This window comes from Dendrobates tinctorius, unplaced genomic scaffold (genome assembly GCF_039654945.1).
Source record: "Dendrobates tinctorius isolate UK_male_01 unplaced genomic scaffold, ASM3965494v1 ptg000202l, whole genome shotgun sequence".
Lineage (NCBI taxonomy): Eukaryota > Metazoa > Chordata > Amphibia > Anura > Dendrobatidae > Dendrobates > Dendrobates tinctorius.
This window is the reverse complement of record NW_027361869.1, coordinates 282,083-307,714: the sequence shown is the minus strand read 5'-3', so window position 1 is coordinate 307,714 and position 25,632 is coordinate 282,083. Positions and strand designations below refer to the sequence as shown.

At 51.7% G+C, this 25,632-nt stretch overlaps 1 protein-coding gene across 3 annotated transcripts in view; it reads left to right on the top strand.

The window, feature by feature from the left end:
• The window catches only part of LOC141057025 (glucagon receptor-like), a 63,394-nt gene that overhangs the window by 21,783 nt on the left and 15,979 nt on the right, over nucleotides 1-25,632 (top strand). For 2 of the 3 annotated variants that reach the window (XM_073553508.1, XM_073553507.1), the window contains exons 3-4: nucleotides 19,628-19,724; nucleotides 23,252-23,359. In XM_073553508.1, the coding sequence (XP_073409609.1) occupies nucleotides 19,628-19,724; nucleotides 23,252-23,359 (205 nt within the window). Of the gene's footprint in view, nucleotides 1-17,258; nucleotides 17,614-19,627; nucleotides 19,725-23,251; nucleotides 23,360-25,632 lie in introns of those variants that run through there. The other variant, XM_073553509.1, reaches the window with a different exon arrangement.

The following is a 25,632-nucleotide window of genomic DNA, read 5'->3' as shown; positions in this document are numbered from 1 at the left end:
AAGCATGCCCCTGAGAGAGAATGTGCGCCAAAGTGGATTTAGAAGCCCAGTGAGCCACCCTGTCTCTAAAACGGCCGACGCGCCAAAGTGATTCTTAAAGGGCCAGCGCGCCAAATCGAAAACTGAGTGACCCCAGGCTCCAAATCGGAGGCTTAGCCACCCCGGCCTCCAAATTGGAGGCTGATCGACCCTGGCCTCCAAATTGGACCCAGCGTGGCCCCGCTCAAGAAATCGGACCCAGAGGGACTCCGCTCACCAAATCAGACCCAGAGGGGCTCCACTCACCAAATCGGACCCAGAGTAGCCCCGCCCACCAAATCGGCCCCCGAGTGGCCCCGCCCACCAAATCGGCCCCGAGTGGCCCCGCCCACCAAATTGGCCCCCCGAGTGGACCCGCCCACCAAATCGCCCCGAGTGGCCCCTCCCACCAAACCGCCCGAGTGGCCCCGCCCACCAAATCGGCCGAGTGGCCCCGCCCACCATATCGGGCCCCGAGTGGCCCCACCCACCATATCGGGCCCCTAGTGGCCCCACCCACCAAATCGGCTTCCGAGTGGCCCCACCCACCAAATCGGTCCCAGAGTGTTCACGCCCACCAAATTGGACCCAGAGGGGCTCCGCCCACAAAATCAGACCCTAAGGGGCCCCACCCACAAAATCAGACCCTGAGGGGCCCCGGCCACAAAATCAGACCCTGAGGGGCCCCAACAAAATCAGACCCTGAGGGGCACCGGTCACAAAATCGGACCCTGATGGGCCCCACCCACAAAATCGGACCCTGATGGGCCCCACCCACCAAATCAGACCCCGAGGGTCCCCGCCAGCCAAATTGGACCCTGACGGCCCCGCCCACCAAATCGGACTCTGATAGATCCCGCCCACCAAATCAGACCCTGAGGGGCCCAGCTCACCAAATCGGACCCACAGTGGCCCCGCCCACCAAATTGGACCCAGAGTGGCCCCGCCCACCAAATTGTACCCTGAGGGGCCCCACCCACAAAATCAAATCCTAAGGGGCCCCACCCACAAAATTGGACCCTGAGGGGCCCCGGCCACAAAATTGGACCCTGAGGGGCCCCACCCACAAAATCGGACCCTGAGGGGATCCGGCCACAACATCGGACCCTGAGTGGCCCCACTCACAAAATCGGACCCTGAGGGGCCCTACCCACAAAATCGGACCCTGAGGGGCCCTACCCACAAAATCGGACCCTGAGGGGCCCCAACCACAAAATCGGACCCTGACGGGCCCCGGCCACAAAATCGGACCCTGAGGGGCCCCGGCCACAAAATTGGACCCTGAGGGACCCCACCTACAAAATTGAACCCTGAGGGGCCCCTACCACAAAATCGGATCCTGAGGGGCCCCACCCACAAAATCGGACCCTGAGGGGCCCCACCCACAAAATTGGACCCTCAGGGGCCCCGGCAACAACATCGGACCCTGAGGGACCCCGGCCACAAAATCACATCCTGAGGGGCCCCAACCACAAAATCGGACCCTGAGAGGCTCCGGCCGCAAAATCGGACCCTGAGGGGCCCCAACCACAAAATCGGACCCTGTGAGGCACCGGCCACAAAATCGGACCCTGAGGGGCCCCACCCACAAATCCAGACCCTGAGGGGACCCGCCACAAAATCGGACCCTGAGGGGCCCCGCCCACCAAATCGGACCCCGAGGGTCCCCGTCCACCAAATCGGACCCCGAGGGGCCCCGCCCACCAAATTGGACCCTGAGGGGCCCCGCTTGCCAAATCGGACCCTGAGGGGCCCCGCTCGCCAAATCGGACCCTGAGGGGCCCCGCTCGCCAAATCGGACCCTGAGGGGCCCCGGCCACAAAATCGGACCCTGAGGGGCCCCACCCACAAAATTGGACCCGAGGGGCCCCGGCCACAAGATTGGACCCGAGGGGCCCCAACCACCAAATCAGACCCTGAGGGGCCCCGGCCACAAAATTGGACCCTTAGGGGCCCCACCCACCAAATCAGCCCCTAAGGGGACCCGGCCACCAAATCAGACCCTGAGGGGCCCCACCCACCAAATCTGACCCTGAGGCCAAAGTGGCCCCTGAGAGGCACCCACAGTTAAAACGGATCCTGAGTTGAAAGTCTTGCAGGTGCAGCAGGCAAGTCTCTCTTAAAGGGGCAGCCTGGGCAGCATTTCAAACCACTATCTGTACTTCCTTCAGGAAATACACATCTAGTATTAATGTTGTAATCCGAACGCTGCTAACTTTTTCTTTTTATTCAGTTGATTTCCGCAATTAATGCGGCCCGAACCGCTACACGCACAGACTCCGTTGAGGTGTTGTTTCGAAGCCAGCATCCACGAGAGGTGTGCTAAGAATTTTTCGTGTCGATCGGATTTGTAGTTTTTGCACAATTTGCATTTGAAATTTTTTTTCCCGTCATTGGAATGCATGTCTCAATGCTTTTCAATGGGCAACTTAACACGTGCCCTGAGGCAATTCAAATGGCAGTAAAGCTCATTGATATGCGCAGGCACACCCATTTACTATGCCAATGCGTACGAACATCACATGACGCCCCCAGGACAGAGCTTCTGCCACATATCAGCTCTTAAAGCGAAACCCACAGCACAAATGCAAATCTAGCCTCATCACATGAAGCATGCCCCTGAGAGAGAATGTGCGCCAAAGTGGATTTAGAAGCCCAGTGAGCCACCCTGTCTCTAAAACGGCCGACGCGCCAAAGTGATTCTTAAAGGGCCAGCGCGCCAAATCGAAAACTGAGTGACCCCAGGCTCCAAATCGGAGGCTTAGCCACCCCGGCCTCCAAATTGGAGGCTGATCGACCCTGGCCTCCAAATTGGACCCAGCGTGGCCCCGCTCAAGAAATCGGACCCAGAGGGACTCCGCTCACCAAATCAGACCCAGAGGGGCTCCACTCACCAAATCGGACCCAGAGTAGCCCCGCCCACCAAATCGGCCCCCGAGTGGCCCCGCCCACCAAATCGGCCCCCGAGTGGCCCCGCCCACCAAATTGGCCCCCCGAGTGGACCCGCCCACCAAATCGCCCCGAGTGGCCCCTCCCACCAAACCGCCCGAGTGGCCCCGCCCACCAAATCGGCCGAGTGGCCCCGCCCACCATATCGGGCCCCGAGTGGCCCCACCCACCATATTGGGCCCCTAGTGGCCCCACCCACCAAATCGGCTTCCGAGTGGCCCCACCCACCAAATCGGTCCCAGAGTGTTCACGCCCACCAAATTGGACCCAGAGGGGCTCCGCCCACAAAATCAGACCCTAAGGGGCCCCACCCACAAAATCAGACCCTGAGGGGCCCCGGCCACAAAATCAGACCCTGAGGGGCCCCAACAAAATCAGACCCTGAGGGGCACCGGTCACAAAATCGGACCCTGATGGGCCCCAGTCACAAAATCGGACCCTGAGGGGCCCCGCCAACCAAATCGGACTCTGAGGGGCCCCACCCACAAAATCGGACCCTGTGAGGCACCGGCCACAAAATCGGACCCTGAGGGGCCCCACCCACAAATCCAGACCCTGAGGGGACCCGGCCACAAAATCGGACCCTGAGGGGCCCCGCCCACCAAATCGGACCCCGAGGGTCCCCGCCCACCAAATCGGACCCCGAGGGGCCCCGCCCACCAAATTGGACCCTGAGGGGCCCCGCTTGCCAAATCGGACCCTGAGGGGCCCCGCTCGCCAAATCGGACCCTGAGGGGCCCCGCTCGCCAAATCGGACCCTGAGGGGCCCCGGCCACAAAATCGGACCCTGAGGGGCCCCACCCACAAAATTGGACCCGAGGGGCCCCGGCCACAAGATTGGACCCGAGGGGCCCCAACCACCAAATCAGACCCTGAGGGGCCCCGGCTACAAAATCGGACCCTTAGGGGCCCCACCCACCAAATCAGCCCCTGAGGGGACCCGGCCACCAAATCAGACCCTGAGGGGCCCCACCCACCAAATCTGACCCTGAGGCCAAAGTGGCCCCTGAGAGGCACCCACAGTTAAAACGGATCCTGAGTTGAAAGTCTTGCAGGTGCAGCAGGCAAGTCTCTCTTAAAGGGGCAGCCTGGGCAGCATTTCAAACCACTATCTGTACTTCCTTCAGGAAATACACATCTAGTATTAATGTTGTAATCCGAACGCTGCTAACTTTTTCTTTTTATTCAGTTGATTTCCGCAATTAATGCGGCCCGAACCGCTACACGCACAGACTCCGTTGAGGTGTTGTTTCGAAGCCAGCATCCACGAGAGGTGTGCTAAGTATTTTTCGTGTCGATCGGATTTGTAGTTTTTGCACAATTTGCGTTTGAAATTTTTTTTCCCGTCATTGGAATGCATGTCTCAATGCTTTTCAATGGGCAACTTAACACGTGCCCTGAGGCAATTCAAATGGCAGTAAAGCTCATTGATATGCGCAGGCACACCCATTTACTATGCCAATGCGTACGAACATCACATGACGCCCCCAGGACAGAGCTTCTGCCACATAATATCAGCTCTTAAAGCGAAACCCACAGCACAAATGCAAATCTAGCCTCATCACATGAAGCATGCCCCTGAGAGAGAATGTGCGCCAAAGTGGATTTAGAAGCCCAGTGAGCCACCCTGTCTCTAAAACGGCCGACGCGCCAAAGTGATTCTTAAAGGGCCAGCGCGCCAAATCGAAAACTGAGTGACCCCAGGCTCCAAATCGGAGGCTTAGCCACCCCGGCCTCCAAATTGGAGGCTGATCGACCCTGGCCTCCAAATTGGACCCAGCGTGGCCCCGCTCAAGAAATCGGACCCAGAGGGACTCCGCTCACCAAATCAGACCCAGAGGGGCTCCACTCACCAAATCGGACCCAGAGTAGCCCCGCCCACCAAATCGGCCCCCGAGTGGCCCCGCCCACCAAATCGGCCCCCGAGTGGCCCCGCCCACCAAATTGGCCCCCCGAGTGGACCCGCCCACCAAATCGCCCCGAGTGGCCCCTCCCACCAAATCGGCCCCCGAGTGGCCCCGCCCACCAAACCGCCCGAGTGGCCCCGCCCACCAAATCGGCCGAGTGGCCCCGCCCACCATATCGGGCCCCGAGTGGCCCCACCCACCATATCGGGCCCCTAGTGGCCCCACCCACCAAATCGGCTTCCGAGTGGCCCCACCCACCAAATCGGTCCCAGAGTGTTCACGCCCACCAAATTGGACCCAGAGGGGCTCCGCCCACAAAATCAGACCCTAAGGGGCCCCACCCACAAAATCAGACCCTGAGGGGCCCCGGCCACAAAATCAGACCCTGAGGGGCCCCAACAAAATCAGACCCTGAGGGGCACCGGTCACAAAATCGGACCCTGATGGGCCCCAGTCACAAAATCGGACCCTGAGGGGCCCCAACCACAAAATCGGACCCTGAGGGGTCCCAACCACAAAATCGGACCCTGAGGGGCCCCACCCACAAAATAGGACCCTGAGGGGCCCGGCCAGAAAATCAGTTCCTGAGGGGCCCTGCCTACCAAATCAGACCCAGAGTGGAACCACTCACAAAATCGGAACCTGAGGGGCCCCAACCACAAAATCAGACCCTGAGGAGCCCCGGCCACAAAATCGGGCCCTGAAGGGCCCCACCCACAAAATTGGACCGAGGGGACCCGGCCACAAAATCGGACCCTGAGGGGCCCCACCCACAAAATCAGACCCTGAGGGGATCCGGCCACAAAATCAGATCCTGAGGGGCCCCGGCCACAAAATCGGACCCTGAGGGGCCCCACTCACAAAATCGGACCCTGAGGGGCCCACCCACAAAATCGGACCCAGAGGGACCACACCCACAAAATCAGACCTTGAGGGGCCACACCCACGAAATCGGACCCTGAGGGGCCACACCCACAAAATCGGACCCTGAGCTGCCACACCCACGAAATCGGACCCTGGGGGCCACACCCACAAAATCGGACCCTGAGGGGCCACACCCACAAAATAGGAGCCTGAGGGATCCCGGCCAACAATTCAAGCCCTGAGGAGCCCAGGCCAAACAATCAGATCCTGAGGGGCCCCACCCACCAAATCAGACCCTGAGGCCAAAGTGGCCCCTGAGAGGCACATACAGTTAAAACGGATCCTGAGTTGAAAGTCTTGCAGGGGCAGCCCGGGCACCATTTCAAACCACTATCTGTACTTCCTTCAGGAAATACACATCTAGTATTATTATTACTATTCAGTTGATTTCCGCAATTAATGCGGCCCGAACCGCTACACGCACAGACTCCATTGAGGTGTCATTTCGAAGCCAGCATCCACGAGTGGTGTGCTAAGTATTTTTCGTGTTGATCGGATTTGTAGTTTTTGCGCAATTTGCGTTTGAAAAAACATTTTCCTGTCATTGGAATGCATTGTCTCAATGCATTACATTGGAAAAATGTTGCCATAGGGAAAACATGGGGCAGTCGTGAGGTGGCAGTTAAGCTCATTGATATGCGCAGGCACACCCAGTTACTATGCCAACGCCTACGAACTTCACTTGACCCCCAGGACAGAACTTCTGCCACATAATATCAGCTCTTAAAGCGAAACCCAAAGCACAAATGCAAATCTAGCTTCATCACATGATGCATGCCCCTAAAAGATAATGTGCGCCAAAGTGGATTTAGAAGCCCAGTGAGCCAAACGGGATCTTAAAGGGCCGAAGCGCCAAAGTGATTCTTAAAGGGCCGGCGCACCGAAAGGAGTCTTAAAGGGCCGACACGCCAAATCGAAAGCTGAGTGACCCCAGGCTCCAAATAGGAGGCTGAGCCACCCCGGCCTCCAAATCGGAGGCTGAGCCACCCTGGCCTCCAACTCGGACCCAGATTGGCCCCGCCCACCAAAAACGGACCCAGAGTGGCACAGCCCACCAAATCGAACACTGAGGGGCCCCGCCCACCAAATCAGACTCAGAGTGGCCCCACCCACCAAATCGGACCCAGAGGGGCCCTGCCCACCAAATCGGACCCTTTGGAGCTCCGTCCACCAAATCGGACCCAGAGTGACCCCGCCCACCAAATCTGACCATGAAAGGGCCCCGCTCACCAAATCGGACCCAGAGGGGCCCGCCCACCAAATCGGACCCTGAGGGGCACTGCCCACCAAATCGGACCAAGAGGCCACGCCCACCAAATCGGACCCTGAGGAACCCCGCCCACCAAATCAGACCCCGAGGGGCCCCGCCCACCAAATCAGACCCTGAGGGGCCCCGCCCACCAAATTGGACCCAGAGTGGCCCCGCCCACCAAAATGGACCCAGGGGGCTCCACCCACAAAATCAGACCCTAAGGGGCCCCACCCACAAAATCGGACCCTGAGTGGAACCGGCCACAAAATCGGACCCTGAGCGGCCCAACCACAAAATCGGACCCTGAGGGGCCCCGACCAAAAAATCAGACCCTGAGGGGCCCCGGCCACAAAATCGGACCCTGAGGGGCCCCAGCCACAAAATCGGACCATGAGGAGTCCCACCCACAAAATCGGACCCTGAGGGGCCCCACCCTCAAAATCAGACCCTGAGGGGCCCAACCAACAAAATCGGACCCTGAGGGGCCAAACCGACAAAATCGGACCCTGAGGGACCCCAGCCACAAAATCGGACCCTGAGGGGCCCCGGCCACAAAATCGGACCCTGAGGGGCCCCGCCCACCAAATCGGACCCTGAGGGGCCCCGCCCACAAAATCGGACCCTGAGGGGCCCCACAAACCAAATCAGACCCTGAGGGCCCCCGCCAACCAAATCGGACTCTGAGGGGCCCCACCCACAAAATCGGACCCTGAGGGGCCCCACCCTCAAAATCGGACCCTGAGGGGCCCAACCAACAAAATCGGACCCTGAGGGGCCACACCCACAAAATCAGACCCTGAGGGGCACCACCCACAAAATTGGACCCTGAGGAATCCCGGCCACTAATTCAAATCCTGAGGAGCCCAGGCCACCGAATCGGACACTGAGGGGCCCCGGCCACAAAATCGGACCCTGAGAGACCCCGGCCACAAAATCGAACCCACAGAATTGGACCCTGAGGGGCCCCGTCCACCAAATCGGACCCTCAGGGGCCCCGCCCACAAAATCGGACCCTGAGGGGCCTCGCCCTCAAAATCGGACCCTAAGAGGCCCTGCCCACCAAATCGGACCCTGAGGGGCCCCGCCAACCAAATCGGACTCTGAGGGGCCCCACCCACAAAATCGGACCCTGAGGGCCCCCAATCACAAAATCGGACCCTGAGGGGCCCCAACCACAAAATCGGACCCTGAGAGACCCCGGCCACAAAATCGAACCCAGAGGGGCCCCACCCACAAAATTGGACCCTGGGGACCCCGCCCACCAAATCGGACCCTGAGGGGCCCTGCCCACAAAATCGGACCCTGAGGGGCCCCGCCCTCAAAATCGGACCCTGAGTAGACCCGGCCACAAAATCAGACCCTGAGGGGCCGCAACCACAAAATCGGACCCTGAGGGTCCCCACCCACAAAATCGGGCCCTGAGGCGCCCCACCCTCAAAATCGGACCCTGAGGTCAAAGTGGCCCCTGAGAGGCACCCACATTTAAAACGGATCCTGAGTTGAAAGTCTTGCAGGGGCAGCAGCCAAGTCTCTCTTAAAGGGGCAGCCCAGGCACTATTTCAAACCACTATCTGTACTTTCTTCAGGAAATACATACTGTATCTAGTATTATTATTACTATTCAGCTGATTTCCGCAATTAATGCGGCCCAAACCGCTACTCGCACAGACTCCGTTGAGGCTTCGTTTCGAAGCCAGCGTCCACGAGTGGTGTGCTAAGTATTTTTCCTGTCGATCGGATTTGTAGTTTTTGCGCAATTTGCATTTTTGAAAAAACATTTTCCTCAATGCATTTCACTGGGAAAATGTTGCCATAAAGAAAACATGGGACAGTCGTGAGGTGGCAGTTAAGCTCATTGATATGCGCAGGCTCACCCAGTTACTATGCTAACGCCTACGAACGTCACATGACCTCTCTAGGGCAGAGTTTCTGGCAGATAATTTCAGCTCTTAAAGTGAAACCCACAGCACAAGTGCATATCTAGCTTCATCACATGACGCATGCCCCTGAGAGAGAATGTGCGCCAAAGTGGATTTAGAAGCCCAGTGAGCCAAACTGGCTCTTAAAGGGCCGAAGCGCCAAAGTGATTCTTAAAGGGCCGCCGCACCGAAATGAGTCTTAAAATGCCGACACGCCAAATCGAAAGCTGAGTGACCCCAGGCTCCAAATCGGAGGCTGAGCCACCCCGGCCTTAAAATTGGAGGCTGAGCCACCCTGGCCTCCAAATTGGACCCAGAGTGGCCCCGCCCACCAAAAACGGACCCAGAGTGGCACAGCCTACCAAATCGGACATTGAGGGCCCCCGCCCACCAAATCAGACTCAGAGTGGCCCCACCCACCAAATCGGACCCAGAGGGGCCCTACCCACCAAATCGGACCCTGAGGAGCTCCGTCCACCAAATCGGACCCAGAGTGACCCCGCCCACCAAATCGGACCATGAAGGGCCCCACCCACCAAATCGGAAGCAAAGGGGCCCCAGCCACAAAATCGGACCCTGAGGGGCCCCGGCCACGAAATCAGACCCTGAGGAGCCCCGGCCACAAAATCGGACACTGAGGGGCGCTGGCCACAAAATCGGACCCTGAGGGGCCCCAACCACGAAATCAGACCCTGAGGGGCCCCGGCCACAAAATCAGACCCTGAGGGGCCCTACCCACCAAATCGGACCCTGAGGAGCTCCGTCCACCAAATCGGACCCAGAGTGACCCCGCCCACCAAATCGGACCATGAAGGGCCCCACCCACCAAATCGGAAGCAAAGGGGTCCCAGCCACCAAATCAGACCCCGAGGGGCCCCGCCCACCAAATCAGACCCTGAGGGGCCCCGCCCACCAAATTGGACCCAGAGTGGCCCCGCCCACCAAAATGGACCCAGGGGGCTCCACCCACAAAATCAGACCCTAAGGGGCCCCACCCACAAAATCGGACCCTGAGTGGAACCGGCCACAAAATCGGACCCTGAGCGGCCCAACCACAAAATCGGACCCTGAGGGGCCCCGACCAAAAAATCAGACCCTGAGGGGCCCCGGCCACAAAATCGGACCCTGAGGGGCCCCAGCCACAAAATCGGACCATGAGGAGTCCCACCCACAAAATCGGACCCTGAGGGGCCCCACCCTCAAAATCAGACCCTGAGGGGCCCAACCAACAAAATCGGACCCTGAGGGGCCAAACCGACAAAATCGGACCCTGAGGGACCCCAGCCACAAAATCGGACCCTGAGGGGCCCCGGCCACAAAATCGGACCCTGAGGGGCCCCGCCCACCAAATCGGACCCTGAGGGGCCCCGCCCACAAAATCGGACCCTGAGGGGCCCCACAAACCAAATCAGACCCTGAGGGCCCCACCCACAAAATCGGACCCTGAGGGGCCCCACCCTCAAAATCGGACCCTGAGGGGCCCAACCAACAAAATCGGACCCTGAGGGGCCACACCCACAAAATCAGACCCTGAGGGGCACCACCCACAAAATTGGACCCTGAGGAATCCCGGCCACTAATTCAAATCCTGAGGAGCCCAGGCCACCGAATCGGACACTGAGGGGCCCCGGCCACAAAATCGGACCCTGAGAGACCCCGGCCACAAAATCGAACCCACAGAATTGGACCCTGAGGGGCCCCGTCCACCAAATCGGACCCTCAGGGGCCCCGCCCACAAAATCGGACCCTGAGGGGCCTCGCCCTCAAAATCGGACCCTGAGAGGCCCTGCCCACCAAATCGGACCCTGAGGGGCCCCGCCAACCAAATCGGACTCTGAGGGGCCCCACCCACAAAATCGGACCCTGAGGGCCCCCAATCACAAAATCGGACCCTGAGGGGCCCCAACCACAAAATCGGACCCTGAGAGACCCCGGCCACAAAATCGAACCCAGAGGGGCCCCACCCACAAAATTGGACCCTGGGGACCCCGCCCACCAAATCGGACCCTGAGGGGCCCTGCCCACAAAATCGGACCCTGAGGGGCCCCGCCCTCAAAATTGGACCCTGAGTAGACCCGGCCACAAAATCAGACCCTGAGGGGCCGCAACCACAAAATCGGACCCTGAGGGTCCCCACCCACAAAATCGGGCCCTGAGGCGCCCCACCCTCAAAATCGGACCCTGAGGTCAAAGTGGCCCCTGAGAGGCACCCACATTTAAAACGGATCCTGAGTTGAAAGTCTTGCAGGGGCAGCAGCCAAGTCTCTCTTAAAGGGGCAGCCCAGGCACTATTTCAAACCACTATCTGTACTTTCTTCAGGAAATACATACTGTATCTAGTATTATTATTACTATTCAGCTGATTTCCGCAATTAATGCGGCCCAAACCGCTACTCGCACAGACTCCGTTGAGGCTTCGTTTCGAAGCCAGCGTCCACGAGTGGTGTGCTAAGTATTTTTCCTGTCGATCGGATTTGTAGTTTTTGCGCAATTTGCGTTTTTGAAAAAACATTTTCCTCAATGCATTTCACTGGGAAAATGTTGCCATAAAGAAAACATGGGACAGTCGTGAGGTGGCAGTTAAGCTCATTGATATGCGCAGGCTCACCCAGTTACTATGCTAACGCCTACGAACGTCACATGACCTCTCTAGGGCAGAGTTTCTGGCAGATAATTTCAGCTCTTAAAGTGAAACCCACAGCACAAGTGCATATCTAGCTTCATCACATGACGCATGCCCCTGAGAGAGAATGTGCGCCAAAGTGGATTTAGAAGCCCAGTGAGCCAAACTGGCTCTTAAAGGGCCGAAGCGCCAAAGTGATTCTTAAAGGGCCGCCGCACCGAAATGAGTCTTAAAATGCCGACACGCCAAATCGAAAGCTGAGTGACCCCAGGCTCCAAATCGGAGGCTGAGCCACCCCGGCCTTAAAATTGGAGGCTGAGCCACCCTGGCCTCCAAATTGGACCCAGAGTGGCCCCGCCCACCAAAAACGGACCCAGAGTGGCACAGCCTACCAAATCGGACATTGAGGGCCCCCGCCCACCAAATCAGACTCAGAGTGGCCCCACCCACCAAATCGGACCCTGAGGAGCTCCGTCCACCAAATCGGACCCAGAGTGACCCCGCCCACCAAATCGGACCATGAAGGGCCCCACCCACCAAATCGGAAGCAAAGGGGCCCCAGCCACAAAATCGGACCCTGAGGGGCCCCGGCCACGAAATCAGACCCTGAGGAGCCCCGGCCACAAAATCGGACACTGAGGGGCGCTGGCCACAAAATCGGACCCCGAGGGGCCCCAACCACGAAATCAGACCCTGAGGGGCCCCGGCCACAAAATCAGACCCTGAGGGCCCCCAACGACAAAACCGGACCCTGAGGGGCCCCAACCACAAAATCGAACCCAGAGGGGCCCCACCCACAAAATCGGACCCTGAGGGGCCACACTCACAAAATCTGACCCTGAGGGGCCACACCCACAAAATCGGACCCTGAGGGGCCACACCCACAAAATAGGAGCCTGAGGGATCCCGGCCAACAATTCAAGCCCTGAGGAGCCCAGGCCAAGGAATCAGATCCTGAGGAGCCCCACCCACCAAATCAGACCCTGAGGCCAAAGTGGCCCCTGAGAGGCACTCACAGTTAAAACGGATCCTGAGTTGAAAGTCTTGCAGGGGCAGCAGGCAAGTCTCTCTTAAACGGGCAGCCGGGTACGATTTCAAACCACTATCTGTACTTCCTTCAGGAAATACACATCTAGTTCTTCTTATTATTATTATTCAGTTGATTTCCGCAACTAATGCGGCCCGAACCGCTACACGCACAGACTCCGTTGAGGTGTCGTTTCGAAGCCAGCGTCCATGAGAGGTGTGCTAAGTATTTTTCGTGTCGATCGGATTTGTAGTTTTTGCGCAATTTGCGTTTGAAAATTATTTTTCCCGTCATTGGAATGCACTGTCTCCAATGCTTTTCAATGGGAAGCTTAAAACATGCCCTGAGGCGATTGAAATGGCAGTTGAGCTCATTGATATGCGCAGGCACACCCAGTTACTATACCAACGCCTACGAACACCACATGACGCCCCAAGGACAGAGCTTCTGCCACATAATATCAGCTCTTAAAGTGAAACCCACAGCACAAATGCAAATCTAGCTTCATCACATGACACATGGCCCTGAGAGAGAATGTGTGCGCCAAAGTGGATTTAGAAGCCCAGTGAGCCACCCTGGCTCTTAAAGGGCCGACGCGCCAAAGTGATTCTTAAAGGGCTGGCGCACCAAACTGAGTCTTAAAGGGCCGGCGCGCCAAATCGAAACTGAGTGACCCCAGGCTCCAAATCGGAGGCTGAGCCACCCCGGCCTCCAAATCGGATGCTGAGCCACCCTGGCCTCCAAATCGGAGCCAGAGTGGCCCCGCCCACCAAATCGGACCCTGAGGGGCCCGCCCACCAAATCGGACCCAGAGTGGCCCCATCCACCAAATCGGACCATGAGGGGCCCCGCCCACCAAATCGGACCCTAAGGAGCCCTGCCCACCAAATCAGACCTAGAGTGGCCCCGCCCACCAAATCAGACTCTGTGGGGCCCCGCCAACCAAATTGGACTCTGAGGGGCCCCGCCCACCAAATTGGACCTTGACGGATCCCGTCCACCAATTCTAACCCTGAGGAGCCCAGGCCACCGAATCAGATCCTGAGGGGCTCCGGCCACAAAATCGGACCCTGAGGGGCTCCGGCCACAAAATCGGCCCCTGACGGATCCCATCCACCAATTCAAGCCCTGAGGAGCCCAGGCCACTGAATCGGATCCTGAGGGGCCTCACCCACCAAATCAGACCCTGCCACAGAGAAAACATGCCCTGAAGCAATTCAAATGGCAGTTAAGCTCATTGATATGCGCAGGCACACCCAGTTACTATGCCAACGCCTAAAAACTTTACATGACGCCCCCAGGACACAGATTCTGCCAGATAATATCAGCTCTTAAAGCGAAACCCACAGCACAAATACAAATCTAGCTTCACATGCCCCTGAGAAAGAATGTGCGCCAAAGTGGATTTAGAAGCCCAGTGCGCCAAAGTGGCTCTTAAAGGGCTGGCGCGCCAAAGTGATTCTTAAAGGGCCGACGCACCAAAATGAGTCTTAAAGGGCCAGCACGCCAAATCGAAAGCTGAGTGACCCCAGGCTCCAAATCGTTGACCCCGGCCTACAAATCGGACCTACAGTGGCCCCGCCCACCAAATCTGACCCAGAGTGGCCTCGCCCACCAAATCTGACCCAGAGTGGCCCTGGCCCCGCCCAGCAAATCGGACTCAGAGTGGCCCCGCCCACCAAATCGGACTCTGAGGGGCCCCGCCCACCAAGTCGGACAGAGTTGCCCTGCCCACCAAATCAGACCCAGAGTGTCCCCGCCCACCAAATCGGACCCAGAGTGTCCCCGCCCACCAAATCGGACCCAGAGTGGCCCCGCCCACCAAATCGAACCCTGAGGGGCCCCGTCCACCAAATCGGACCCTGAGGGGCCCCGCCCACCAAATCAGACCCTGAGGGGCCCCGCCCACCAAATCAGACCCAGAGTGGCCCCGCCCACCAAATCGGACCCAGAGTGGCCCCACCCCCCAAACCTGACACAGAGGGGCCCCGCCCACCAAATTGGACCCAGAGGGGCTCCGCACAGAAAATCAGACCCTAAGGCGCCCCACCCACAAAATCGATCCCTGAGGGGCTCCGGCCACAAAATCGGACCCTGACGGATCCCGTCCACCAATTCAAGCCCTAAGGAGCCCAGGCCACCGAATCGGATCCTGAGGGGCCCCACCCACCAAATCAGACCCAGGGGCCCCACAGGCCAAAGTGGCCCCTTAGAGGCACCCACAGTTAAAACGGATCCTGAGTTGAAAGTCTTGCAGGGGCAGCAGGCAAGTCTCTCTTAAAGGGGCAGCCCGGGCACAATTTCAAAGCACTAGCTGTACTTCCTTCAGGAAATACACATCTAGTTATAGTGATTTGAAAAAACCACTATATTGTAATCCGAAAGCTCCTACTTATTTTTCTTCTTTTTCTGCTTCTTATTATTATTATTATTCAGTTGATTTTCCGCAATTAATGCGGCCTGAACCGCTACACGCACAGACTCCGTTGAGGTGTCGTTTCGAAGCTAGCATCCACGAGTGGTGTGCTAAGTAATTTTCGTGTCGATCGGATATGTAGTTTTTGCGCAATTTCCGTTTGAAAAAACATTTTCCTCAATGCATTTCAATGGGAAAATGTTGCCACAGAGAAAACATGCCCTGAGGCGATTCAAATGGCAGTTAAGCTCATTGATATGTGCAGGCACACCCAGTTACTATGCCAACACCTACGAACTTCACATGACCTCTCCAGGACAGAGTTTCTGCCACATAATATCAGCTCTTAAAGCGAAACCCACAGCACAAATGCAAATCTAGCTTCATCACATGACACATGGCCCTGAGAGAGAATGTGCGCCAAAGTGGATTTAGAAGCCCAGTGAGCCAAACTGGCTCTTAAAGGGCCAACGCGCCAAAGTGATTCTTAAAGGTCCGGCGCACCGAAATGAGTCTTAAAGCACCGGCGCGCCAAATCGAAAGCTGAGTGACCCCAGGCTCCAAATCGGAGGCTGATCGACCCTGGCCTACTAATCGGAGGCTGAGCCACCCTGGCCTCCAAATCGGACCCAGAGTGGCCCCGCCCACCAAATCGGACCCAGAGTGGCCTCACCCACCAAATCGGACCAGAGGGGCCCCGCCCACCAAACCAGACCCAGAGTGGCCCTTCCCACCAAATCAGACCCAGAGTGGCCCCACCCACCAAATCAGACCCTGAGGGGCCCCGCCCACCAAATCTGACCCTGAGGGGCCCCACCCACCAAATCTGACCCAGAGTGGCCCCGCCCACCAAATCAGACCCTGAGGGGTCCCGCCCACCAAATCAGACCCAGAGTGGCCCTGCCCACCAAATCGGACCCTAAGGGGCCCCACCCCCAAAATCGAACCCAGAGTGGCCCTGCCCACCAAATCGGACCCTGAGGGGCCCTGCCCACCAAATCGGACCCTGAGGGGCCCCGCCCACCAAATCGGACCCAGAGTGGCCCCACCCACCAAATCGGACCAAGAGTGGCCCCGCCCACCAAATTGGACCCTGAGGGGCTCCACCCACAAAATCAGACCCTAAGGGGCCCCACCCACAAAATTGGACCCTGAGGGGCCCCGGTAACAAAATCAGACCCTGAGGGGCCCCAACCACAAAATCAGACCCTGAGGGGCCCCGGCCACAAAATCGGACCCTGAGGGGCCACACCCACAAAATCGGACCCTGAGGGGCCACACCCACAAAATCGGACCCTGAGGGATCCCAGACACCAATTCGAGCCCAGGCCACCGAATTGGATCCTGAGGGGCCCCACCCACCAAATCAGACCCTGAGGCCAAAGTGGCCCCTAAGAGGCAGCCACAGTTAAAACGGATCCTGAGTTGAAAGTCTTGCAGGGGCAACACGCAAGTCTCTCTTAAAGGGGCAGCCCAGGCACCATTTCAAAGCACTATCTGTACTTCCTTCAGGAAATACACATCTAGTTACATTTATTAATCTTAATGACCTTCCTCTCAAACACAATCACATCTATCATTTGAGATGAGAGAAATAAGAATGCGGATTGGGATCTAAGAATATCACGCTGGTCCCTGCGGTGTCTTCCTTGCTTCTCTCTTACTTTCCTCTTCTTCCACTTTTCTACTTATCTACTTATAGATCACATTCCTTTTAACAAACTTTACATAAATCAATAGCACAAGCAAGGATTAGAATCTTTATAATATATTATATAACAGAAAAATGTACTTCTTTCTCCACTTATGAGCCACTTCTTCGTCCCCCCCTTTCACAACTAAAGAAAAATGTTACAGCTCCCTATTGAAAAACTATGCAGAGGGGAGGTGAAAGGAAACAATAGGATCTGAGTGAGAGAAGCAGAGAATGAGACAAACACACACACATCTTGCTGCTGCCTTTTAGTAAGTGTTTTATTGCACCCATGAGCTGCATTCACAGCTACACTGCTCAGTCCTGATGTATAATGTGCTCCATACTACTGCTGCCTATTAGTAAATATTTTATCTTACTCATGAGCTATATTCACAGCTTCACTGCTTAGTCCTTATGTATAATGTGCTTCAAGCTGGCTGCTTCCTTTTAGTGTTTATCTCACCCAAGAGCTGTATTCACTGCTACATTGCTCAGTCATGATGTATACTGGTCCACATGCTGCTTCTTAGTGTTTTTTTTCTCCCCCATGAACTGTATTCATGGCTATACTGCTCAGTCCTGATTTATAATGTTTTCCATGATGCTGCATCTTCTGTACATCTGCTACAGGAAAACAGAAATCTTTAATGTAAATGTCTGTTTTGTATAGGATACATCATAACAGCTAGTCTCCTTCCACTAGCACAGAGACAACTGAAAATTGGAGACAGAGTATGCAGAGTGGAAAACAGAGGAAAATGCTGGATACAAGTCATATAATGGCAAGAAATAGTGTTATTTTCCTCATGTACACATGGCAGCAAATTCTGAACAGTCACCTGAAATGACTGTTGCAATTTAAAGGAATTTTACAGTTTATGAGTAAGTTTAATGTTTGTATAAATTTAAAAGTTCTACAACTTTTTAATAGTCCCAAACATTTTCAAGATCTTTGCTTGTCAGTGAATGAGAACATTCTACTATGGAAACTTGTGGCTCTCAGGTGAGTAACAGGCATACAGTAATGAGCACGGCCGAATGTGTTGGCACCCTTGAAATTGTTCTAGAAAATTAAGTATTTCTCCCAGAAAATTATTACATTTACACATGTTTTGTTATACACGTTTGTTTCCTTTGTGTGTATTGGAACAACACAAAAAAAAAAGAGAAGAAAAGGCAAATTAGACATAATTTCAAACAAAACTCCAAAAATGGGCTAGCTCGTTTCTACAATTGTGGATAAACAATTTTGTTTCAAGCATGTGAAGCTCGTTCAAACTCACCTGTGGCAAGTAACAGGTGTGGGCAACATGAAAATCACACCTGGAACCAGATAAAAAGGGGAGAAGTTGACTCAATTTTTGCATTATGTGTCTGTGTTTGCCACAGCATGGAGAACAGAAAGAGAAGAGAACTGTCTGAAGACTTGAGAACAAAAATTATTGAAAAATATTAACAATCTCAAGGTTACAAGTCCATCTCCAGAGATTGTGATGTTGTTGTTTTCTCCTCTGTGTGCAACATATTCAAGAAGTTTACAACCCATGGCACTATAGCTAATCTCCCTGGATGTGGACGGCAGAGCAAAATTGATGAAAGGTTGCAACGCAGGGTAGTCTAGATGGTGGCTAAGCAGCCCCAATCAAGTTCCAAATAAATTCAAGCTGTCCTGCTGGCTTCAGGGTGCATCAGCGTCAGAGCGGACTATCCGTCGACGTTTGAAGTAAATAAAACACTATGGCAGCAGAACCATGAGGACTCCACTGCTGACACAGAGACATAAAAAAGCTAGACTGCAGTTTGCCAAAATATGTTACTAAGATAAAATCCTTCTGCGAAAGCGTCTTGTGGACAGATGAGCCCAACAAAGAGCGTTCTTTTAAAGCATATCATTCGATTTGCCGAAAACAGAATGAGGCCTACAAAGAAAAGAACACAGTACCTACAGTCGAATATGGTGGAGGTTCAAAGATGTTTTGGGGTTGTTTTGCAACCTCTGGCACTGGGTGCCTTGACTGTTTGCAAGGCATCATGAAATCTGAAGACTACCAATGGATCTTAGGTGGCAATCTTGTGCCCAGTGTCAGAAAGCTGGGTTTGCGTCCTAGGTCATGAGTCTTCTACCAGGATAATGGCCCCAAACATACTTCAAGAAGCACCAGAAATGGATGGAAACAAGGTGCTGGAGAGTTCTGAAGTGGCAGCAATTAGTCCAGATCTAAATCCCATGGATCACCTTTGGAGAGATCTTATATTGCTGGTGGGAAAAGGCGCCTTCAGATATAAGAGACCTGGAGCAGTTTGCAAAAGAAGAGTGGTCCATCATTCCAGTTGAGAGATGTAAGAAGCCTGTGGATGGTTATAAGAAGTGATTGATTGCAGTTATTTACTGTGCAACCAAATATTAAGGTGAGGGTGCCAACAATTTTTTTCCGGCCCAGTTTGGGGGTTTTGTATGGAATTATGCCCAATTTGCTTTTTTTTCTCTGTTTTATTTTGTGTTGTTACAAAACACACAAAGGAAATAAACATGTGTATAACAAAACGTGTGCAAGTGCAATCATTTTCTGGGAGAAATACTTCATTTTCTGGAACAATTTCAAGGGTGCCAACACTTTCTGCCATAATCGTATTTGTATCAATTGTAATTTATAGCTAGACGCTGCAATGATCTAAAGCTTCTCACAGCTGAGGGTTTGCTGCACTTGTTCACAGTTCTCTGTGAGTTAAATACATCAACAATTCTGTGTGTTGATAGTGTGTTGCAATGTATCAGTGCAGGTAAATTGCAGATAGACTGTTGACTCAGAGAGAATTGTTTTGATTGGATACAGTTGTAGCAAATCTCCCGATTTCACTGTTGTCAGATTGACACTTTTGATTCCTTGTTTTGCAGAGCGTTGCTGGTAAAGTTCTAGAGAAAACGATTGAAGAATGGATGAGATATAAAGAAGACTGCTACAGATGGATGGAAAGAACGCCACGTCCCCAAGGTCAGCACCGCCATTGCTTCTTGATCCCGGGGCGCCAATGGGTTGTCGTGATGGCTGGGGGTCTGTCTTTAAAAGTGAATATCTCCATAATATGACATTTGACAGCAGATGCCACAATGTCTTGTGCATCCTTATCAAATCCATGAGGGAAAAAAAATAGTGTAGATGTGTCTAAAAGAAAAATACTGTTTTTGTCTTCGTTGCCCATAGCAACCAATGGCAGCGCAGCTTTCACTTTGCCAGAGCAGTATAAGAAATGAAAGATGCTCTGTGATTGGTTGCTAGGGACAACAAAGACAGTGTTCATTTTAGTCACTTGGCCGATGAGGCCTAGTGTTTACCCTGTAAAATCAGTGGCACAAAAAGAAGCAACATGGTCGTGGGCATAAATACGGTACTTGCTTAACCCCTTGGCGCATGTGGACGTAACTGTATGTCCAAGCCGGGGTCCACATGTGATGAAGCCAGTGAGTTACCAGTGAAACTGGGACCTGATGAAGGCCCCAATGGCTGCCATCTTGGTAATGCTGTGAAGCCCCGCCACACGCTGAGCTTCACACACCATCATTTACTATATACTGCAATACCGTTGTATCATAGGATCGCAGGTTCAAGTGCCCTAAGGGGTCTAAATAAAAATAGTAAAAAAAATAAATTGAAAAATTATGTAAAAATCTCCTTTTTTCAGTCTACAAAGAAAGTAAAAAAAGTAAACATATCTAGTTTCACCCAGTCCATAAGTCCGATTTATGAAAATATAAAAATAATTAATTTGTACAGTAAAGAGAAAACTAAACATCAGAAGAGACATTTTTTGGTCACAATATATCTATAAAAAAAATGAAAACAAAAAGCAATCAACATATCGTATATACCCAAAATGGTATCGGTAAAACGCCATCTCACCATGCACAAAAACATGCCCTAACACTGCGCCATTGCTGGAAAATAAAATAATGTTATAACTTGAGTCTTAGAAAATGTCAACAAAAATTTTTAATTTTTTGTTTTACAGAGTTCTGAATTTGTTTTAAGCACTAAAATAATAATAATAATAATAATAATAATAATAATAATAATAATAATAAAACTGCACAAGTTTGGTATCGCCGTAATCGTACTGACATGGAGAATCAGATTATCAGGTCATTTTTACCATAGCGTGGATGCTTTAAAATCAAAATGTAAAAAAAACAAAGGCAGAATTGCTGTTTTTTCATCATTTTATAATACTAGGTATTTTATGGAATTCTATGGGAAAATGAATGGTGTCATTCAAACCTACAACTCATCCAGCAGAGATTTGTAAAATTAGCATTATTTATACGTGTCACATCGCTGCGGGGCAGGTGAACTTCTGGATTTTCAGTGAGGCGCTCAGTCTGGAAAAACTGGTGACACTTGACCCCATAGGTCAGCATAAGGAAATGACCTTTCCTATAGCATCTGTCCAAATGTTTACAAGACGTGTGATTGCAGGAAGTGACACGGAGCTTACAATCTATTTCCCAGAGCAGATGTGTTTACTTATAGGATAATTTTGTCCTGAAAACCTATGAGAAATTCTGAATTTAATACCCAAACCCCTTCGCTCTACTGAACCAAACTTAGAGCCCTGTAGGGATCCATAGTGCTGTAAGTTCAGTTTAGTAGACCCACCAGGGGTCCAGACATTATACAGCTGATTCCTGCCTGTAACTGCTGCGATTAATGCTAAACAAAACGGTTGCAGTCTAACCGCTCAGATGCTGCAGTTAATAGTGACCACAGCATCTAAGCGGTTAGAAAAAGTAACTTCTCCTATCACCCAATCTCTTTTCTCCCCTGGGATCACAGGATGCTGGTGGGATATTAAAGTAGTTTGGGGTGTAATGAATGCTCTTGTGCTTGCCATTTTTGTAACCCGTCATAGGCAGGGCCTTAACAGATAATACTGTAGATGAAATTAAAATACACTGAAATATACATATATTTTAGTGTACTGAACCTGCAATCTAGTAACCACAAGTTCAAGTCTGTTATATATAAAAAGCTTGTTGTCAGAGGGAAGCATGAAGTGCTCTAAAATGTCCTGGTAGACGGCTGCGCTGACTTTGGTCTTGATAAAACACAGTGGATCTACACCAGCAGATGACATGGCTCCGCAAACCATCACTGACTGTGGAGACTTCACACTGGAGAGGCCACAATCCAAGCTGCTGGAGGTCTGGTGTGAAGTCTCCACAATCAGTGATGGTTTGGGGAGCCATGTCATCTGCTGGTGTAGGTCCACTGTGTTTTATCAAGACCAAAGTCAGCGCAGCCGTCTACCAGGACATTTTAGAGCGCTTCATGCTTCCCTGTGCCGACAAGCTTTTTGGAGATGGAAATGTCATTCTCCAGCAGGACTTGGCCCCTGTCCACACTGCCAAAAGTACCAATACCTGGTTTACAAACACCAGTGTCACTGTGCTTGATTGGCAGAAAACTCACCTGATCTTAACCCCATAGAGAATCTATGGAGTATTGTCAAGAGGAAGATGAGAGACACCAGACCCAACAATGCAGACGAGCTGAAGGCTGCTATCAAAGCAACCTGGGCTTCCATAACCCCTCAGCAGTGCCACAGGCTGATCGCCTCCATGCCACGCCGCATTGATGCAGTAATAGGAGCCCCGACCAAGTGCTGAGTGCATTTACTGAACATACATTTCAGTAGGCCAACATTTCATATTTTTAAATCATTTTTCAAGCTGGTGTTATAAAGTATTCTAATTTACCGTGATAATGACTTTTGGGTTTTCATTGGCTGTAAGCCATAATCATCAACATTAACAGAAATAAACCCGTGACATAGATCACTGTGTGTAATGACTCTATAGAATATATGATGTTCACTTTTTGTATTGAAGAACTAAAATAAATTAACTTTTTGATGATACTCTAATTTTGTGAGATGCACATGGGTGTGTGTATATATATATATTTATTTATTTTATTTTTTTTTAAAGAGACTTTTTGTAGTCCTGTTGCAGAAAGTGATGGAAAAGTTGTCTACATCAACATTGTATTTTTAATTTTTAGCAAAACATAAAAAAAACTACATAAATGTTATATCTAAGGGGTTTGCGTTCATGCCCTCTACCTCTGTGAAGGGACAATTTGCTTATATAAATGTGGTATCTCCGTAATCGCGCTGGGCCCGCAGAATAATGTTGCCATGTCTTGTTTGCCTCATATTGAATGGAAACCCCAAAAAGCAATGGCAAAATTGTTCTTGGATATTGGAAGGAACGGTTAAAAAATACAAAAAACAAAAGCGAAAAATGAAAACTATCTGTGCCTGGAAATGGTTAAAAATATTAATAGCATATTGATAGGATCAGTGGGGGTCCAACCGATGGGATCCTCACCAATTAAAAGAATGGGGGGCACCGGTCCAGATTGGGATCCTCAGCTGTTTTCCATATACTATACTGTAAAGTCACCAACATGGATCTCCTCATCGCATCTTCTGACCTTCTTGATTTTTGCGCCCCTCCTCATAGGTCTGCATTGCAATCGCACTTTTGATATGTATGCCTGCTGGCCAGATGGCGCACCCGGAGCGATCACCAGCGTGTCTTGTCCTTATTATCTTCCTTGGTTCCAGAAAGGTAATTACATACTTATGTCATCTGCTTAGAATGTTTTGTATCCGTTCTTTAATAACTGTTCAGCCTCTTGAGGCACGAGGCTCTGGAGGCCTCATGATATGTGAACTGACTTCATATTGCGGTTTTCTGCCTATGTAATTAAGGGTTATACTGAAAAATCCATAGCGGTGGAGGTGATAATATGCCGAGAGTAATTTGCAGGTAATCTTTAGGATGTGGCGGCCTCGGGGTCCACTCAGAGAAGAACTTCTCAGCCTCTGTCAACTACATGAATGGAGTGTATAGGCTTTCTTGTGCCCTCTAGTGGTGATTTTGAAAACTGCATGTTAAAGAGAATTGAAAACCACTTTCTTGGGTGAAATTTTTGCTGAATTTTGGCTGCTCAAAATATAATATTATATATATATATATATATATATATATATATATATATATATGCACACCTCTATATATAATATTTTTTATTTCATTTATTTTATTTTTTGATACATATAATTATATATTAAATAAAAAATATATAGGTTCTATATATTATACATTTTTTTACGGATAGGTTATGCTATCAATGCTTATTAGGGGGTCTGTTGACTAAAAATAATGGGATGCAGCCATAGTAAAGTATGGCATTTGCATACTATGTAGCCCCATTTGCTCGTCGGGATCAATCTTGGGCAGAGAAAAATGCTCTGAGAAGGTGTCTGTAGCATGCATGTCTGCTGTCATGTGGATATTCAGACTTTTAAACTTGCTGTCCCCTTATAACCTATGATTATCCACATATGGGTTAGATGAATGCACAGTACTATATACACACTATATATACTACAGTCATGGCCAAAAGTTTTGAGAATGACACAAATATTAATTTTTACAAAGTCTACTGCTTCATTTTTTCTAATGGCAATTTGCATATACTCCAGAATGTTATAAAGAGTGATCAGCTTAACAGCAATTACTTGCATAGTCAATATTTGCCTAGAAAATGAACTTTATCCCCCAAAACACATTTCAACATCATTGCAGCCCTGCCTTAAAAGGACCAGCTAACATCGTTTCAGTGATTGCTCCATTAACACAGGTGTGGGTTTTGATGAGGACAGGGCTGGAGATCAATCTGTCATGATTAAGTAAGAATGACACCACTGGACACTTTAAAAGGAGGCTGGTGCTTGGCATCATTGTTTCTCTTCTGTTAACCATGGTTATCTCTAAAGAAACACGTGCAGTCATCATTGCACTGCACAAAAACGGCCTAACAGGGAAGAGTATCGCAGCAAGAAAGATTGCACCTCAGTCAACAATCTATCGCATCATCAAGAACTTCAAGGAGAGAGGTTCCCTTGTTGCCAAAAAGGCTCTAGGGCGACCAAGAAAGACCAGCAAGCGCCAGGACCGTCGCTTAAAAGTGTTTCAGCTGCGGGATCGGGCTACCAGCAGTGCAGAGCTTGCTCAGGAATGGCAGCAGGCAGGTGTGAGTGCATCTGCACGCACTGTGAGGCGGAGACTCTTGGAGCAAGGCCTGGTCTCAAGGAGGGCAGCAAAGAAGCCACTTCTCTCCAGGAAAAACATCATGGATAGACTGATATTCTGCAAGAGGTACAGGGAGTGGACTGCTGAGGACTGGGGTAAGGTCATTTTCTCTGATGAATCCCCTTTTCGATTGTTTGGGACATCTGGAAAACGGCTTATTCGGAGAAGACCAGGTGAGCGCTACCACCAGTCTTGTCTCATGCCAACTGTCAAGCATCCTGAAACCATTCATGTGTGGGGTTGCTTCTCAGCCAAGGGAATGGGCTCTCTCTCAGTCTTGCCTAAAAACACAGCCATGAATAAAGAATGGTACCAGAATGTCCTCCAAGAGCAACTTCTCCCAACCGTCCAAGAGCAGTTTGGCGATCAACAATGCCTTTTTCAACATGATGGAGCACCTTGCCATAAAGCAAAGGTGATAACTAAATGGCTCAGGGAACAAAACATAGAGATTTTGGGACCATGGCCTGGAAACTCCCCAGATCTTAATCCCATTGAGAACTTGTGGTCAATCATCAAGAGACGGGTGGACAAACAAAAACCTTCAAATTCAGACAAAATAAAAGCATTGATTTTGCAAGAATGGACTGCTATCAGTCAGGATTTGATCCAGAAGTTGATTGAGAGCATGCCAGGGAGAATTGCTGAGATCCTGAAGAAGGGTCAACACTGCAAATATTGACTTGCTGCATTAACTCATTCTAACTGTCAATATAACCTTTTGCTACTCATAATATGATTGC